Below are 17,749 nucleotides of genomic sequence, written 5' to 3' on the forward strand. Positions count from 1 at the left end.
AAGGCCAAATACTGCAGCATTTTATAAAAAGATTATGCTAGATAAACATGGTACCTTCCATCTGCATGTCGTGCTTGTTCCTAAGCTCCTGAATCTCCTCCAGGTGGGCAACACGCAACTGGTTGGTTGCCATTTGATGTTCTGCTGCAAGTTCCGAAATCTGGGACCAAACAAAAAATAGCTTTCAGCAACTGAGCAATTATGGTGTACATTTGTTTTTACATCACCATTATCATCAGTTATCGCATCATAGTTCAAGCCTAAAATGAGTTGCTTCCCTTAGATTAAAACTGTGGTTGTGATGGCTGAGTGAAGCTCTTATTCTTACCTGACGTCGACTTGAATCGTGCAGTCGTTCTATTTGTTTCTCCTTGTAGAGTTGCACTGAATGTCAACAAAAATAATAATAAAATGCACACTGTGAGTCTGTACATTTTAATGTAGGCTGGCATTGAATACAAATATGCCATAATCTTTACAGTCTAAACAGAAGGTTCTGGTATAATACTAGCTCATGACAGTTCACCATCAAAATTATTAAATTGAACCCCAAAAATATGCATATTTCAAAAATAAATTCTGTTTGCTTGATTATTCCCTCTCTACTCTAGCATAGTAAAGAGTCTGTCTCTCAGGCTATGATTCTGAAAGTCTGAGGTTTCAGGTCCGTTTCTCAGATATAGAAAGCATCAGTAAGGCCCTTGTCCTTGACTTACACTGCTGGATGGCTTGCTGATGTTGTGCTGTAAGATCTTCTTCAAGCTTGGCCTGGGCTTCTCTGTGGGCTTCCTGCATGGCCTTCATTGCTTCGGCATGGGTCTTCTCATTTTCCTCAATCTCTTCTTTCAGCTTGGTAACTTCCTCCAGTGCTGTATCCTTGGCTTTGACAATCTCCAAAATCTGCTCTTCAGCCATTCCGATCTGCTTCTGCAGCCCATCTGTTAATAAAAGGAAGCAACAAGAGATGAAATTTAAAGCTAACCAATATTTTGAAGCAACCCAGAAAATGGTTCTGGGAGATCTGTTAAAGATAAACTCCTCACCCACCCAACACTCAGCAGGTCTTCAATATATAACAGCCAAGATAAAGGTATCACCATTTTCTTAATCTCAAAATTATTTAACACTGTAAAAGATAAAGCCACTTTGTCACCAGGTGAGTTTCCTTCTTGACAAACTATTTCAGTCCCACTGTAGTACTAACCTATCTGCTCCTGCTGTTCCAGCACTTTTCCTTCAGCAAGCTTTAGTTTGGCTGTCACCTCAGGACAAGAGAAGGCATCCAGCTGAAACAAGAATTTATTTTTATATATACCTATCACAGCTGGTTTCTATATTACTTTACTTTTTCTGATCTTACATACTGTTATTTACATTTTTAATATAATTTATTGTGCTATCATCAGCATGTTTACTATGGTCTCTTTAAAGCACCATGAAGCAAACGCAAAAAATGTGTCCACACCCTTGTATGCTGGTCATAATTTAGTATTGCAGAGCCAACATATCAATGCTCACACACTGAAGGCAACAATGTCAAATATAATCATAGCCAGCTTGCTACAGGTTCATATGACTCTCAGTGAAATAATATTGCAGCTCTCATTCCAGCCCTGTAGCCAGCAGAACTACTTGAAACATCATCAGCAGGTCCCCTCTATCACCACCATGACAACAGTGAACAACATTCTCTGCATCCACTCCCCTCACCACAGATATATTCATGATGACCATGAACAAAATCTCTTATCTCTTACATCCTGAGCGCAGTAGTTGACCAAGCAAGCCATGGCATCAAAGGCCTGCAGTCCAGCCTTCAGCTGCATCCTAGTGTAGTTAAGGTCTTTGGTTCGGGCCTCACACAGGGACTCAAGTCTGGCCACCTCTTGTGCCTGCGTGCCACGGGCGGAAGTGGACACCACATCTGGGGGCTGACCAGATTTTAGCTGACTGCTAACCTACTTCTCAGGCGACTTGTATCTGTGCAGAGGAAAACAAGTGACCATGCATGTCAGCCACAAAGATCTATTACTGGATGAAAACAACTGCACATGGGGAACTGCAAAATACCAGCAGATTAAGTGAAAACCTGCTTAACAAGTTGGGAGGGAAAAAAGAAGCTCAAATCTAAAGTTCAAGATGTCAGTGTTTTCATTTACTACCTTCTTTAGTTTGTATACAAATGATGGAGATTAAGAGCTAAGCATTTTTTCAACAAAACCTAATGCTTACCTAGTACCTAAAATCTATAACCCAACATTAAGATGTACAATTTATTATTTGTGAAGCAATAGTATTATAAAACACTAACAGTGTCATCTATTCACAGATTATTTTATACAAGTAATCACTAACAATAAAGTCAGCATTGCTGGCATGTGAGAGTGTATAAAAGATTATTTATATTTATTGTTAATGAAGTATTTCATTATCATTACCATATTGCAATAAATAGTCAATCTACTTAGTTTTAACCATCTTAACCTTTAACTTTGTTAACTTTCTTTTTCTTTGCATGACTAGCAAATTAGTTCCCTCCTCCTCCAATCCTTAAGAAGGAAACCTACAAAATTTTCTGAGTGAAAATAAAGCTGTAAACAGAAGATTCACTGTCCACACTTACAACTGCTGTTGTTATAGCCTGGCAAATTTACTGGCACTAACTATACCACAGCTCTTTTTACAGTAGTCTGACTGTGCCACTAGATACATCAGAGCTTTTATTTGTGAAGTAGTGTGGCAGTGCTGTTTTAGTGATTTCTATACACCACAGTGCAATAGTAACTAGTCTTCATTAAAAAGTCACTCAACTTGACCTCTGTGTCCTTCGGTAATATTAGCATCCATGAACAGAACGTTAATGAGGAAAAAAAAAATTGTACTTCCTGCATATCTGTACTCCTGAAATACTCTTTCTATGCTGTAATCAAACCCAACACCTTGCTCCAACATCAAAGGACTTCTTAAGAGAAAGTTGATAGATGCACCACCTCCTCTCTGTACATACCTTAATGAGATGACAACCTTTACCGCCTCTTCTCAAAAACACTATTCAACAAAGTTACTGATCTTAAGCTATGACAGGCTGGCACTCTGCGAACATAATCTGATACTACAAGCAATATGGGAGAAGCCACTTTTCACTCTTCATCCTTAATTCAATAACATGAGGCTAAAATACTGAAGGTCTTTTCTGGCCATGTAACCTGAGATTTCATTATAATTTTCCTTTTATCAGGAAGGTAAATTATGCACACCCTTTTTCCATTAACTACACACACTGGCTTCATTCAGCCTCCTACATAATGATTCACCATTCTAGAAGCAGATTAAATACAAAATCGAGTTTGCTTGGTCCCAACACAAAATCTAGTTTGCTCTACCTCTACCACCTAGCGCTGCCACCCGCCCTCACCCTCTCTCTCTCTTTGACACTTCCCTTCTTCCTGTTTTGCTAAAGTAAGACCCTAGCTGCCCCTACTTCTTTTTCGCCCACAACCACCAAAAACTCAAAAAATGCACGCCAAGACATTATGAAGCCAAATGGCTGTAATAGTCAGCCAGAATCGTACACAGCTATGGACTTGCGGTCCTCATTATTGAAGAAGTCTCATACCACCCACAGGAAAACAACTTAAAAAAAAAGGCGGAGCCCAGACTGTAATAATCTCCCCAGTGCCGCTCACCACTGTTCTGATAAGTCACGGGTACCGGTGTATGACTAAGGACGCCGGGTCCGCCAGGAGTCGCCACTAGACAGCCGCTGAAGAAATTGCGACACTTCTTCCGAGACACCTGCTTCAGCAGCTCCATTGAACGTGCACCACACCATCACCACGACTACGACCACGACGGCCGCAGATGAGGGAGGGGAGGGGGACACGTCCTCCAGTTCACGATGGCCGCAACCCTCAAAGTCTTGACGTATTCCGCGCGCATACGGCAAAGGTCTCACAGGCAAAATGCATTCTCGACGTGTCCAGGCACGCCAAAGACGATCCCACCAATCTTCCTTTGAGAAATGCTGGTTGAAAACTGAATTAGTTTTTGAACCCTTGAAACCTTCGTCCGCAATAGCAGTGACCTGTGCAGCGCGTGGCACACACCTGGCGGAGCGTGACACCACAATGACGTCACTGACGCAGTCGGAGGAGTCGGGTTGTTGTCAGTCACTTGGCTCGTCCTCCTGGCTGCACGCTAATGCGCCGTCTCACACGCACACGATCTCACACGAACATATTCCTCTACACCGGACAGGTTACCATAAGCCAAAGAGTGGGAATATGTCGTCCTGACGATCAGACGGTCTTCTAGGGCAAAAGAAAAAGTGTGGCTGCCTCCAATATGCTTCCATACATAACGCCGCTCCAATTTCTGCCTGTACCCGTACCTGCCAGGTGAACCAGTCACCTGCGGCGGGCAGCGGTTTCCTCGTCTTTTTATTACTGCTCTAAGAAACCCTGGCTCATTACGGGTTCTACCTTTCAACATCTTGCAAAGGTAAATGAAGATGAGGGAGTGAAAGGGTGGAAGGTGGAGGCCTAAGACTAAGCACACACGAAGTGGCAGTTGATTGATAAAATGCATCAGTCTCGGGTCCAGCCAGGTTACGCTCAAACTAATAAATTAGCTTAAAAGGTATTGCGGGTTCCTAAGTAACGGTGAAGTGGAAAGTTGATAGGGGAGGGGGGAAAGTTACACCGGGTTTCTTTGAGTCTCTAAGAAAAGATTTACAACAATAGAACTCGCCGAAGCAAAAAATGCTGTATATCTATGGCCCACTTGTCCAAGGGGAAGAGGATAGTCGAGTGGTTAGAGCGCTGGCGTCCAAAATGAGTTCAAATGCCCGATTAGCGCAGCAAACTTCCCCAGTCCACCCAGCTGGCAGGAATGGGTGCCTGACTCCTCACAGGGTCAAGGAAGGTAAGGGCAGCGAGGGAGAGAGATGGGCACCGCCCTCATGTAAAGCTGGCCCCGCGAAAAGTGATGTATCTAACACCTCGACCCCCCGAAAAGGTTAGGGGATGATCTTTACCTTTACCTTCCTCCATCCCACCCCCGCAAAAAAATTTCACTCCTATTTCCGCACCCCGGTTAATAAAAATGTATTAGAACAAATCATAATAATAATACGTATCTATCCAAGAAATGATTTCTAGTCTACAGCTGTACAATCTGAAAAGAACAGTTAGTTGCCGGAAAACACTTAGATTTTTAAAAAATATTCAAGGTCATCATCGTTACCACCTCTCTCGATGCCCTTCCCCTCTGTAGAAAGGAAGGCTCCGTTAATCAAGGCTGGCATCGGAAGTGCTATTAGCTGACGACGGCATTAGCACATCCCCTTTCATTAATCATTTCTCGAGCTCGTTCCACGGACGCCACCGACAGAGCTCTAACCCCTCAGCTAGCACCTCGACACCTCGGACCGTCCTGATCTCGTTATTGCATAAACGATGTGCACATCATTATTAACAGTTTATACTTCTGCCAGAATATGCTGTCAATTCCAACTTTCCTTCTGTTTTGTTTGTGTCGCCATCTCGCCATTTCCTCCTGCCAAGCACAAGAGGCGTACAAGAGGAGGGGCAGTATGAGTAATGGCTTTATATAGCAACAGCATGCCTACCAGTTGTACCACTCCTCTATCACCCCATTCGATGCATGATTTCAGAAGGAGCTACATGTTACACACACACATTTGCAACAAATAAAAAGATTTATCGGCCCTATACAAGAAATAAATAAAAAGATCGATTCATTTGTACGGCTTTGCTGTTTGTTCTTCAATCAAACCTGCCACCCCATTCAGGCACTTACCACCTCGTGTCAACCCAGTGCATTTGCCTACCACCCGTTATGCCCCTTCTCTCCAAAATAAACGAGTAAGACAGACAAGAAAAAAAATCACGCACACTAAACACCTGGAGGTCAGAAGTCAATTGTACCCGGGCTAACGTTCGTGCTTGCCTAAAATCGGGGTACATAGAAGGTGAGCGCATTTGTGTTTCACAGTAGGGACTGGAAGTTCCTTTTGCTGTTGCTTTCGCGCACTTAATTACAAAAATGTCCATAGTGCCAGACTTTGTTCCAGAAGTCGCAAACAGAATTTTCAATTTATTTACAAACTTTCCTTCATGCAGCGGCCGTCCTTTGAGAGGGTGGTTCCCAAGTACTGAACTCTTCATGTTCGTATACATCTCCGCTTTGCCGTTGTCACTGACTGTAACTTTGCTCTCGTCAGTGCTGGACTTCATTCCGCATACGTTTGAACTCACTGTCTCTGTAAGATCTTGCAAGTTCTGTGTTAGTGCCTGCTAACAGGTCGATGTCGTCTGCAAAGCGTAGGTTGGAGATCGGCCTTCCACCGATGTAAATTGACGAGTGACGGTCGTGAAGGGGGACCAAGCGTTTTTTTTTTCCCCTAACTCTATTTGAACATTGAAAAAAAAAAAGCCCACTGCGACGCATGTTCTGATTAACGTACAGCGCATGTGCGGAGTCTGGTTCAAAACGCAAACAGCGCTGTCCTCTGTGACACCCAAGTACTCGCGCTTGCTCATTATTGTACCTGCCTGCACCTAGTCACCCATGAGGCCAGACTGTGTCACCGATGGCCCGTCACATCTGCTTGGCACCTTAACTCACCCTCCCCCACACTCCCTTTCCTCAATTTTTCTTCTTAAGGGAGGGGAGGTCCTGTGTTCCATTTATCCGTGTGTAACAAATGTGAGACTCAAGTCGCCGGGGATCATTTTTAATCTAATGTTCTTTCAAAGGCAGCTTTACCGCCCCGCCCCCTTCCAAGCAATAATAAAAAATTCAAAATTCAATATGGTTGAAAACACAACAATCCGGCCACCTCAGCTGATACAGACTGTGTCATCTTTCATGATCAACTGTTTGTGACCATCATTCACGGTACTTCTGCAAGCTAAAGCAACGGGTACAGGAGAAACAGAAAACACTCCCACATGGCCAGTCAAGTTACGTGGTCTTCTCGTGGTTCTCCTGATCAGCTTCCGTAGTCGCCAGAGATCCAAACGCCGCCATGTCGACAGACGCTTCCAGAAGAAGTTAAGGCAGGCTTCGGGTCCCCCAACCCCCAGGCTCCCTTTACTTCGTTACCATCTATTTTTTCTGTCCCCAACTTGTCACCAGAAGCCCCCCCTCAAAACCCCCAGATTGTGACCCTTCCCCCGACTTCAGAGTCTGCCCTTGCAGTCCCCAAGCTTGTTTTCCCTCATGTCGACAGCTCAGATTATCACACAGACTCCAACAACAACATCGCCCCCTGACATTTCACGACCCATGTCGCCAGCAGAAAGACGTTGTTGTACACATGCCCTCTGCTAACCACATAATTACCTTCGCCCAGCTGCGGCCTTGCAACAATTACACCCTCTGACCTCTCAGCATGGCTTGCCTCCCCCCAGACCTCCAAACCACCTCAACCCCAATCCTTGTTTTTCAACAAGCAAGTAAAAAAAGACACCGCCATTTACCGTACACTTCTCTGTCAGAGAGTTCTCGTTGTCGTGGTGGTGTTTACTAGTTTATAACACCCGGAACTGTCTGCAGACTGACGGACCTGCCTGCCACAGCAAGTGCGCCAGCGTGTTCACTTCGTGTTCAAACATGCAGACAACTGAATGGAGGTCAGGACATGCTCCCAAGTACTTTGTAAAGACATCCAAAACATCTACATGATCTGTCTGAAAAGTAACTGGAATGGTGTCACAAATTTCAGTTTCAAACAACAAACCAAATGGTTTTCCCTTCGAATATCCCTCCCCACCCCACCCACCCGATCTGCCAGAACAACAGAGAAACTGGGAGATTATCAGACATCACAACGTTCTTAAGACTTTGGTTTATTCCATTTTATCAGGATGGAGTTTTCGCGGTGAAGACACTACAAAACATCCCGGAGAACGAGAAGAGCGGCTTCAACGCCATCCCGATGGAATGTAAGTAGCCGAGATTAGGCCTGCACAATACAGACTTCCCATACCCAGCATGAGAGACAGGTGAAGCTCTCTGTCAGAGAAATACTGAAATACCAACGGTGACAGTGACCAGACGCACACCGAGGGCAAGCTAATCAGCCTGAGAACTCGCTGAGTGCAATGAGCTTCATCCTGCTCGTGCGGTCATGAACTGCCGCCGTCATTAAACTCTCAGGAAACAAGTCATTCCACTTGATTCTTAATCTCTTCCTCCATGGCGTCTTCTCTCCAGCAGGAAGGCCTGCTGCTGAGTTTTTATTCGAAGAGGGAGTAAAAACCAGTGTTTCTTGTCATCCATCATCATTTCAGGAGAAATGGTAACTTCTACTAATTGCTACCGGAATCAGGCAAGTCTGGCACCAGACTAAAGCTAAGGCAGCGTAATTCAGACTTTGGCTCTAACTCATGAACCGTCAAACACAGCCAGCTGGTGCCAACAGGAATTAGAAATAACGCTTTGTATAAATGCGCATTTATATACAGATTATTTAAATACAGCTATTTCTGCATTTCGAGACGTCATTTCCTGTCTACAGACCGTTCTATCATTTTATTGATGCCCCCGCCCGCGAGTTTCTTGACAGTAATGGCCGAATGGAGGAACCAGGTTAAAATAAGGGAATAAAAAATAATTCGCACACACACACATACAGAGAGAGATCAGCAGCGATATTCTCTGGTGACCGCTGCGATTCCAGAAACGAAGGCATGGCAACGTGAACTTGGCATCGCTTCAGAGGCTTGTAAGCAGCAACAGTTCTGTGTGCGTGAGAGAGAGACAGGAGGAGTGCATATGGTTGCATAATTACTTAACTATTTATATACCCCACACAAATGCCAAGCGTTGCAACATATGGCAATATAACTGGCGACATTTGTATGTGTATGTGTATCTGCGTGCTTGTGACAGGGTGCAGAGAGAGAACAACAAGAACTCCATTTTGGCCACACCGTGGTATAATCGTATTGTTCTCACGCGGTAATAAGCACCTGCCCACTATTCCCATCCTCTTCCTCGGCCTATCGCAAGCCTTCTCTCTTCGTGTCTGCGCTCTACTGCACGTACAAACTAGCCATCCAGCCAGCTGCACCTTCTGAAGAGTCGGTGCAGCTTGGGCAACCTTTAGTGCTCCTCCCCACACGTGCTGCACCGTCTTCAGCACTATTGTGCAGCCTGTGAACTCTTCCCTCACTGATGCTTTACATTCGGCTGCTCGCCAAACATTTCTGGGACATTCGCTGCATGGAATAAAACAAAGGCCATGTTTAACGTTCTGTTGAGACACTTTGTTGATAATGTGATAATAACACCTGTTATTTTAAATGGTTAGGATAAAACCTACGTGGAAACATCCGTAGAAAATAGAAAATCAGGCATGACATGATGTAGCCATTTGGACCAGTTCAGGGTTAGTTGCATAAACTAGACCAAGCTCGGTTTTTCAGAATGCCGAAGCGCCAGTTAAACTCCTCTTCCAAAGTATTTTGTGTTCACGCCCATCTCCTACCTTTCAGTCCTGATTCCAAGCCAAGATTTGGGGGCTACCTGCGTCACGAGGCGCGATGTAGCTCTAAGCAAGGAATGCAGACGACTCCACTTCCAGACAACGCCAGTGTTTTCTATGACGTGAGGAAGCCAAAAGGGTCTTGAAAAAATAGAGAGACAGAGAGAACTCGACAGTTCCCGCGCGCAGTACTGTGCGATAATCATCAGCATTGAAGACAGCTACCACGACACATGCCTGCAAGCAACCACCTGCACCCTTCTGCACATCATCCAAAAATAAAAGCCGTTTTCAATGAAAGTATGTCCTCCCACCCCATCTGCCAGAGGTCACAAACAACAGCCTAGTGACTCGTGGATGAACTTCAGTGGGAAAAAACCCCACTAACGCATCAGGGTGGTAAAGAAGGCGGGAAAGGGGTGGAAGAAAGACGACTCATTACATGTACCATCTTGTCTTTCCCCACCCACCTCCCATGAAAGTAGCAAGCAGTTCTACATGCACGCCACCTAGCGTGGACACGACTTACCGTTGCTGAGGTACTTGTAGTCATATCTAGAATGGTTTCGGCTATAGTCGTAGGAAGACGAGGTGGAGGTGCCGGTGCCGGTGCTGGTGTAGCCCATGTACCACGACGAGCGATGTCCCAGGGAAGTGGAGGTCGTCGATCGTCTGGAGTAGCTCGACATGGCGAACAGCTGATTCCTTGGCTTCGTCAAGTTCTTCTAATCACAGCACTGTGCTTCCAACGCAGCACGTGAATAAAAAACCCAATGGAGAGTCTTTGTCTTGTCTGAAAGAAGCTACTTCTGTGTCTCTTTGTCTTTAGGGAAATGTGAACGGCATCGACAAAATTAATCTCTGCGAAAAGTGGAAACAAATGGCCGGCCCACCGAGCAGATAAACACAACACCAACAGCAGCTTCAAACAGTGACTGTCTCCGTAGCTGAATGCTCACTCACTGTTACAAATGTCCCTGTTAGCGCATGAACATTCTTTCCTTTGACAAAAACAAAGAAGCGATGATCATGTACCTACTGTCCAGAAAGTTGGGAAGGAGGTTTCTCTTGTTATTTCTAAACAGGAAGGTGAACTGAACCTCTTTAGAAAGTACCTTCTTCTGTCTTCCACTATACAGAATCCGATCGCGTCCAGATGAATACCAGAACTTTAGGCCGGTTAAACTCCAAGGCGACCTCCTGAGATAAATTTTAGCGACCTAAAGCTCACAGTTAACGCTCAAAGAGGTTGACTTCTAAAATGTAAAAGGTCAGTGAACATAATCCCCCAAAAACTGATGTCGTAATATGCCAAATCAGCACATCTCTACTGCAAGATCGAAAGCTAGCTATGAAGCTGGCACCTGCACGCTCCCCCCATGTACACCATACACTCGAGGACTGACGTGATGGTCCATCTGGAATCAGTCGCAGGAACAACAATCAGGAGCAGTGACAGTCGTTCTAAACTCCACCTCTCTGTGGTGGTGATCCTGAGGTCGACGTTGTATCACCTGCTCCGTTAGCGACGATTACCACAGTTTCACTGACAGTGGCGCCGACACACAAGCAATCGCTCGTTATTCACACGATACACGAGGGCAAGAGGGAGCGAGCAGCAGCTCTGTGGGCCAGACAGCCAAATCGCACATCCCTAGAAATCATCCCGACGGGCATCCTAGCGAACGATGAGGAGAGGTCTTATCGTTCCCAACGAGCAGCGCTGATCGTATTTCTCGCACAGTGAGGTGCTTCTGTATTCCACCCCTTGACACAGCACCGTGGTGAGCAATATATTCAGCCAGGGCACCCAGACAAGCCAGCTTTTGTGTGCACGATACTTTATATCAAACGACTTGCGCTCTCACGGAAAGCATTTGGATTTCGACTTAGAATGAGGCGCAATCGGGGACTGCCTCCCGTCCCTTTGATGCCACCGTTTTGACACGACACACTCTCTCTGTCCCCGTCTCTGCAACTCCTCGTAGGGCGTGCCTGCGGGCCACTTGGCTGGCTACCTGTAACACCTGTAACTCTCCCTAGGTAGGTCGTCTCCTGCAATTTTCCAACGCACCTCTCGCGGTCGCCCGACGATCACAGTGAACCGAGAACGGTTGTACGTGTGCAGGTAAGCTGCACTGTCGCCGGAGCTGCTCTAGCCAGCAGCAGCAGCTGTAAAGTGCAGTTAACAGGTAGAGGTGCAGATCTGCGCCAACAACCGACTGTCGGGTGGTAGCAGCAACAGCGTCATCGCACAACGCTGTGCCCCCCACACCCCACGTCCCGTCCCGTGCCCTGACACCTTGCCAAGCATCCAGCTTCAAGACGAGAGGGAAAACAAAAATGTCCTTTTACATCACAGTGGTAAAGAGATGTAGTGGTGGCGTGGGTGGTGTGTGCGCGAGCAAGCTAGAGTGTGCGTGCCGTGCGTGTGTGTGAGAGAGAGAGAGACGAATACTGTGTGCACACTTTCACGTCATCGGCCGGTTCAGACGTTTTCATCCAGAACTACTGCACCTCACCTGCCTGGCGATGAATAGCGTCTCTGCCTGCCAAAGATATTTACTTCTTTCCTTCAGCTGAGAGACTGTCTCTAATACAACACTATCGTGAATAGTAGTATAAACCTGTCATAGTTATTAGTGGTTCTTCAGGTTTTTTTTTTTTATGGACATCCTATTCTCACACACATACACTCCTATCCTACAAGCCTTCCCCTTTGTTGCCACTAGCTTGTTATACCTTTTTTCGAAGTAATTCGAATTAAAAAGTACCCTTGACTGCAACAGGCATCTTCCTTTATTTTGTATTATTATTTGCCTTTGCTTTTGTTAATACATTTCGTTCATTTTTGTCCTAACATTTTGTTTAAGGGTGACGAATTACACAATTTAGGGGTTCGGATTATACCGTATTCTCTCCCATTTTTCTATTGAAATTTCGATGGTCCTTTCAGTAAAATAAAATGTGTAAAACCATGTCTGTCCTAGTATACACTGGTACACACACAGACAGGTGTGAGAAGAGGTAGGGTAGACGGTACAAACAAAACAAAGCAGCCGCTCTTGCAGTGCACGCTTTCCTTACTCTAGTCACTGAAGCGAGACCTGCTCCTCGTGCTGGTGACACGGGAACTGTGTGTTGACAGCCATCAACACGGCCAAGTAAACACTGTGCCAACAGAGAATCTTGGCCACGCGCTAGTGTTCTCTAGTTACCATAGCCGCAAACAAACACCAGCGCAGACGGATTCACCTCCCCAACCCTAACTTCCACCCCTACTCCAGAACCCGATTTAATTAAAGCTGTTCGTCACTCTGCATCAATCAAGTAAATTTAAAGTATAGAAATACAGTTTACAAATACAGTGCCCTCAGGCAGGCGCTACAGAGTGCCACGTGTACGAAAAACTGCCTACCGAAGGTCCTTCGTGCCAGCAGCCATCACCATCCTAAATAAAAGACACAAGGACTCGTAGATCTACTGGCGTCCTGCGAAATTACCTATGTGTGTGTGAGAATGTGTAGGTGCATGTGTGTGTTAAATGTCTGTATGAGTATGCATGCCTGCCCGACATATTATATGTCCTTGTGAGCGAAAGAAAAATTTCTGTCTTGGGTTTCCTCGACAGACAAAAAGTTAGATTTGATTTGATTTGAACACAGCAAGAGTGTGTCTGTGTTTGCGCACGCGCGTGCCGCTGTTTCTCACCTTCTCTCGAGTCATCAACCCTCATCCTGCTGGTTCTCCTTGACCGCAAGGTGCTGCACGTCCAATACAAGGAGAGTAAGAAGGAGACCACAGTGAAGATGACTGTCCCCTCCAAGAGCCCGAGTCCCACCCCCGCCGTGGCGACCATGTCTATTGCTGCGGTACTCCTCTCGGAACTGTTGTGCACGCGCCGCGTCATCATATTATGACGACATCAACGTGTGACGTAGAAATGACGCATGTTGTTGTGTTGACGTCCACAGTTCTGCACTCCAGCGAGTTGTCGCCATGTTTCCTTCCACTCAGGCTCTGTGTCCTTTGCAGTAAACACACTTCTACACCCGAATCCTAATCAGTCTTACTGGCTGATTCACACAAATCACCTGCACTTGAAAAAAGCATCACGAAACACGAAGTCTGCACGCTTTTAGTTGTCCTGCATCTACAGTATCCATGGAAGATATGCTGCTCAAGGCGACATGTCATGTCATGTCAGGTAAGGTTGGGTTTTTTTTCTCGTAGATATTTGTTTACTTTCCTCCTAATTCCTTTATCGAGATGTTCACCACTCGCGTGCCTGCAGGTAATGCCTTCTCTGATCAAATCAAACCAAAACAGAATTCCTCGAAAAGCGCAAAGGCACGTCCGGAGAGGAAGTAATGGAAGCCTCCCTGCCTAGGATTCGTTCTTTCAGAAACTCACACCCGGCGTCTGGGGTCTGCCTGTTAATGATACACCAGCCCCTAGGGCGGACAAGCTGCACAAGAAGCTGACAATGGCTGCAACGCCCAAGTTAGCCGGCAAATGGCTGGATCCTATCTCTCATACACTGCCAGTGATCTCGCGAGAATGTTCGGTGTATAAACTGCCTGCAGATCTTAGAATCATAAACAAACCTGCCTGGTAGCCCTCGTGTAGTTGGCCAGCCTCGTGGAACCAGCAAAAAAGCTTATCTCCTTACATAACCTTAACGCCGAACGGCTGAGTTTCGACACGTCACACCTGGCCCGCCGCCTGGCCCGCTCTCATAAAGCCAACTGGAGGAGATAGGCAGCGATCACAGGAGAGAGTCGACACTACACAGCCCCCGGAAGCGACTTGAACGGGTGTGTGCCAGTAGGTAACTCGAGATCCCTGTGCTACTAGCAAATCAAATGAAGACTTGAGCTTCGTCTCCGTCGCTGGTCTACAAGTCACCAGGATCTGCGACTGCCGCGATGTAAGCGGTTCGCGGGGTCAGGGAGTTCAGGGTTTTTTTCTGGAAGATCTCGACTATGCATGCTAGTTCTGTTGTCTGGCCGCATTTTTTCCTCTTACAGTGCCTTCAGACACATAATTGTTGTTTGTTTTTTTTTGTTTTTGTTGTTGTTGTTTAAGAACATATATATATTCAACAATATGTGTCCGGTTAAGAATGTCCTGTAGCCAATAGAAGGTACACGGTATTATCAACGAAAAGTGATCAAAGTATCATTGCCTCTAACGAACTATTTTCAAAAGTCTCTTCAAAAGGTCCTTCGGGCGGCAATATCTAAATCTTTCATCTATCCGAAAGACCCGCTCACCGAATCTCTGTCATTTAAAGACCGTTCTCACGTGATGATCAGCGACAATTGTATAACTACATATGACTACTGCGCAAAAGACAACGGCGTTTTCACACACGTCGTCCCCACAGACAGGGGGAAGAGGGGGAAGGTGTCAAAAACACAGCACGGGAACCCATCAGGTGGGACAGATAATAATGAACCATGTAAAACCTGTCTTCGGTCACACATGAACTATTTTCCTATAGTTTTTGTTGCACGAAGGCTCTCTTTAGTGTGTGTATGGGTGAGAGGCTTTAAGCTCGAGGCCAACTGTGAAGAAGCCATCTACTGTTCCTGCCTGTAACAAAGGCCACCTAGGTAAGCTGGCTGAGTGCACAGACACTCAAAGAATCTCTTTGCCAATACCTTTTTCTCTTTTCTCTACCTTCCACTGTAACTTGAGAGAATAGTAAAGTGTGGTAGACTATGTTCGAGACCAATGCCTACAATACCAGTCAAAGGACGAAAGACTATTTCACAGTACAAATGTATCTCGTAGATCATGTGACCTCGGTTGGTTTGTGTGATTCCCAGTGGAAGTGATAAGACTGCATTTACACCAGCACCGAGGTAGTTATTCAGACCAATAAGTCAGACAAGTCGACAACTCATCTCTTTTTTCACCTTGATTATAATTACGTTCTACATCAGGGACGCCGTTCAGCCGTAGCTCCCTCCCACCTCCCAAGTACGCAGTTTAGCCCACTGCTAGTGCACCACGACTGACATGGACTATTGTATGAGAGGTCAAACTGAGATGATTACTGCTTGAGAGCTGTCGTGTACCACATCAATACCCTCTAAATGTGAGAGCTTCACACCGCAATACCCGTAATGTAGCTCTAAGACCGATACAACATGTCACCTTCTCATACACACTTAAGTGTCGGCAAGTGTACGTCACTCCCACCCACACAATTATACAACAGTAGATTCTGTAGGCCTCACTAGCCAGCATCTGATTTCATGATCAGTTCTTGAAACAAATATATCACCACACTCCCATCCATCTATCTTTAAAATAAAATTACAGAAATAACTATACGTTTGAATAAGCAGCGTTTACACCCTACAGAACGATCCGTTACCGCCGAGTACTGCTAAAAAAGGTAAATACCCGTTGTTACGTCACCTTAGCGCACAGATGACCCACCCCGGTGGCCATGCGCACAATGTTTCACAGTCTAGTTTTCTCTCTCCGTGTGCAGGAGAAGGCGTCTTAGACAAGATTAGCAGCAGACAGTTCGCTTGTTGTTGCCACGTCGCACAGCGGCATTTTGTAAGAGATTCCAGAGACTGCGGCCAAGAACTCTACACTTTGTCTCGCCATCCCGACTCTTGGAGTGTCAGTCAGCGAAGAACGGCCGCTCTGTCCCTCTGCTTATTTCCCCTGCACATCGCGATTACCTGCCCTTGAGACGGCGCCCCCTACTCAGGTTATCAGTGGAAGAGAAGACAAAAAGCCCTTGAACTACCATCGTGGAGGCTTTCCTCCCTCGCGTCCTCGTTCTCAGTGCGATTAGGGATGCTGACTGCACAGTCTAAAATATTCAGGACCGCGATGCTGCTACCTAGCCGCCTGAAGTCCATCAGTCTGTAGATACATTCAATCGCCACCAGGAGGAGCACCAAGAACATGTTTTTACAGCAGTAAAACGGTGAAAGTTCGATTGTATTGATCATGTCAGGCGGCACAATACACCGAGACCGTGTTTCATGCTACCTTGACCAGGATGACGCAAAGATGAAACAGAAGGAACTAGATGGCACACTTAAAGGACCGCCTTTGATACCTCACTGTGAAGAGCTTGCTTAATGCCCCTACACAGCACACAGAAACGCTTTTGTAATAAGCTTTGTAGCGAGCCGTGAAGTGTATTCAATCCTTATCCTCCTCGCCCCACCAAAAAAAAAAAGAAACGCACACACACACACTAACCGACGAGCTGTACGACAGCATGGGTTTTAAGCAGTTCACGGCTAAATATGAAAAATACCTTGGAGAGGGGTGAGAAAGAAAAGTAGCCACTAAACCAACCATCCTACAATACCACGATTTCCGACACGACCAGATCACGTAGGTGTCCGCTCCTTCCTGTCACGTAGCGACGTGAAAACGTTCTGGCAGCGCCCCTAGTGTACGTCACTACTGGCACCGCTCCACCCGCGGACCCTCGCAGACTCCTGTCTCTGTGCTCCGACGTTCGACTAATTTGCGCGTAAATTGTCCTTAATGGTAATAAACAGTTTCGCGGAGCTTGTTTACCCCAACACAGTTCCCACCAAAAACGTATGATGGGGTAGACCAGACAGGGGAAAGAAGAAGTGGTTACTATTTTGGTGGGTTGGGTGGAGAAAGCACGTGTGATCTCTGCATCACGGAAACAACCCACGTGACCCGTTGGGTATCAGTCGGTAAATCTTGATTAACCTGCGCAGCGCTGCACACACCAGGTGCGCTCACACTCAGTCGTTTACGTGCCACTTAACTACAGCAAAACTCCTACTCTCGGCACATCAAATAAATCCTTTAAAAATATTACCCCGATGTGCTTGAGAAGTGGCCATTTACACATAATCAATTGAATTTATTTTCATACTTTATTCCTTGGGGCGAGCAGAACAACATGTTCTAAAATTTTCAGGTGTACTTTTTGCGCATCTTTGCCAGATTATTTATACACCACACTCAAATCTCTTAAAAATGATGGGTGTCCTCCTTTCTGCCAGCCTATTTGCCACGGATGAAGAAAGCAGTTAACAGGAAGTTTACAGCCAACCATCTCTGACTGCATTTCCGCCTACAACAGACCTCATCAGTGCTTCCTCCCTGTCGTCAATGCTGAAAATCAGTCAAAGATAACTGCCACCAGCGCTGGAGCAAGAGAAACGTTCGAGCCATTAGCGCTGCTCTTATGACAAGTTCTAGGAAATA

The 17,749-nt window shown here is 45.9% G+C and overlaps 1 protein-coding gene across 10 annotated transcripts in view; it reads right to left on the reverse strand.

Annotated features, from left to right (window-relative positions):
* LOC112558727 (microtubule-associated tumor suppressor candidate 2-like) overlaps positions 1-17,749 on the reverse strand; it is a 65,301-nt gene that overhangs the window by 12,420 nt on the left and 35,132 nt on the right. For 9 of the 10 annotated variants that reach the window (XM_025229333.1, XM_025229331.1, XM_025229338.1 and 6 more), the window contains 5 exons: positions 1,758-1,980; positions 1,205-1,286; positions 717-938; positions 329-384; positions 55-160 (listed from right to left, as the gene is read on the reverse strand). In XM_025229333.1, the coding sequence (XP_025085118.1) occupies positions 55-160; positions 329-384; positions 717-938; positions 1,205-1,286; positions 1,758-1,826 (535 nt within the window). In that variant the 5' untranslated portion in view covers positions 1,827-1,980. Of the gene's footprint in view, positions 1-54; positions 161-328; positions 385-716; positions 939-1,204; positions 1,287-1,757; positions 1,981-13,225; positions 14,388-17,749 lie in introns of those variants that run through there. The other variant, XM_025229340.1, reaches the window with a different exon arrangement.

Source organism: Pomacea canaliculata, linkage group LG3 (assembly GCF_003073045.1).
Source record: "Pomacea canaliculata isolate SZHN2017 linkage group LG3, ASM307304v1, whole genome shotgun sequence".
Classification (NCBI taxonomy): Eukaryota; Metazoa; Mollusca; class Gastropoda; order Architaenioglossa; family Ampullariidae; genus Pomacea; species Pomacea canaliculata.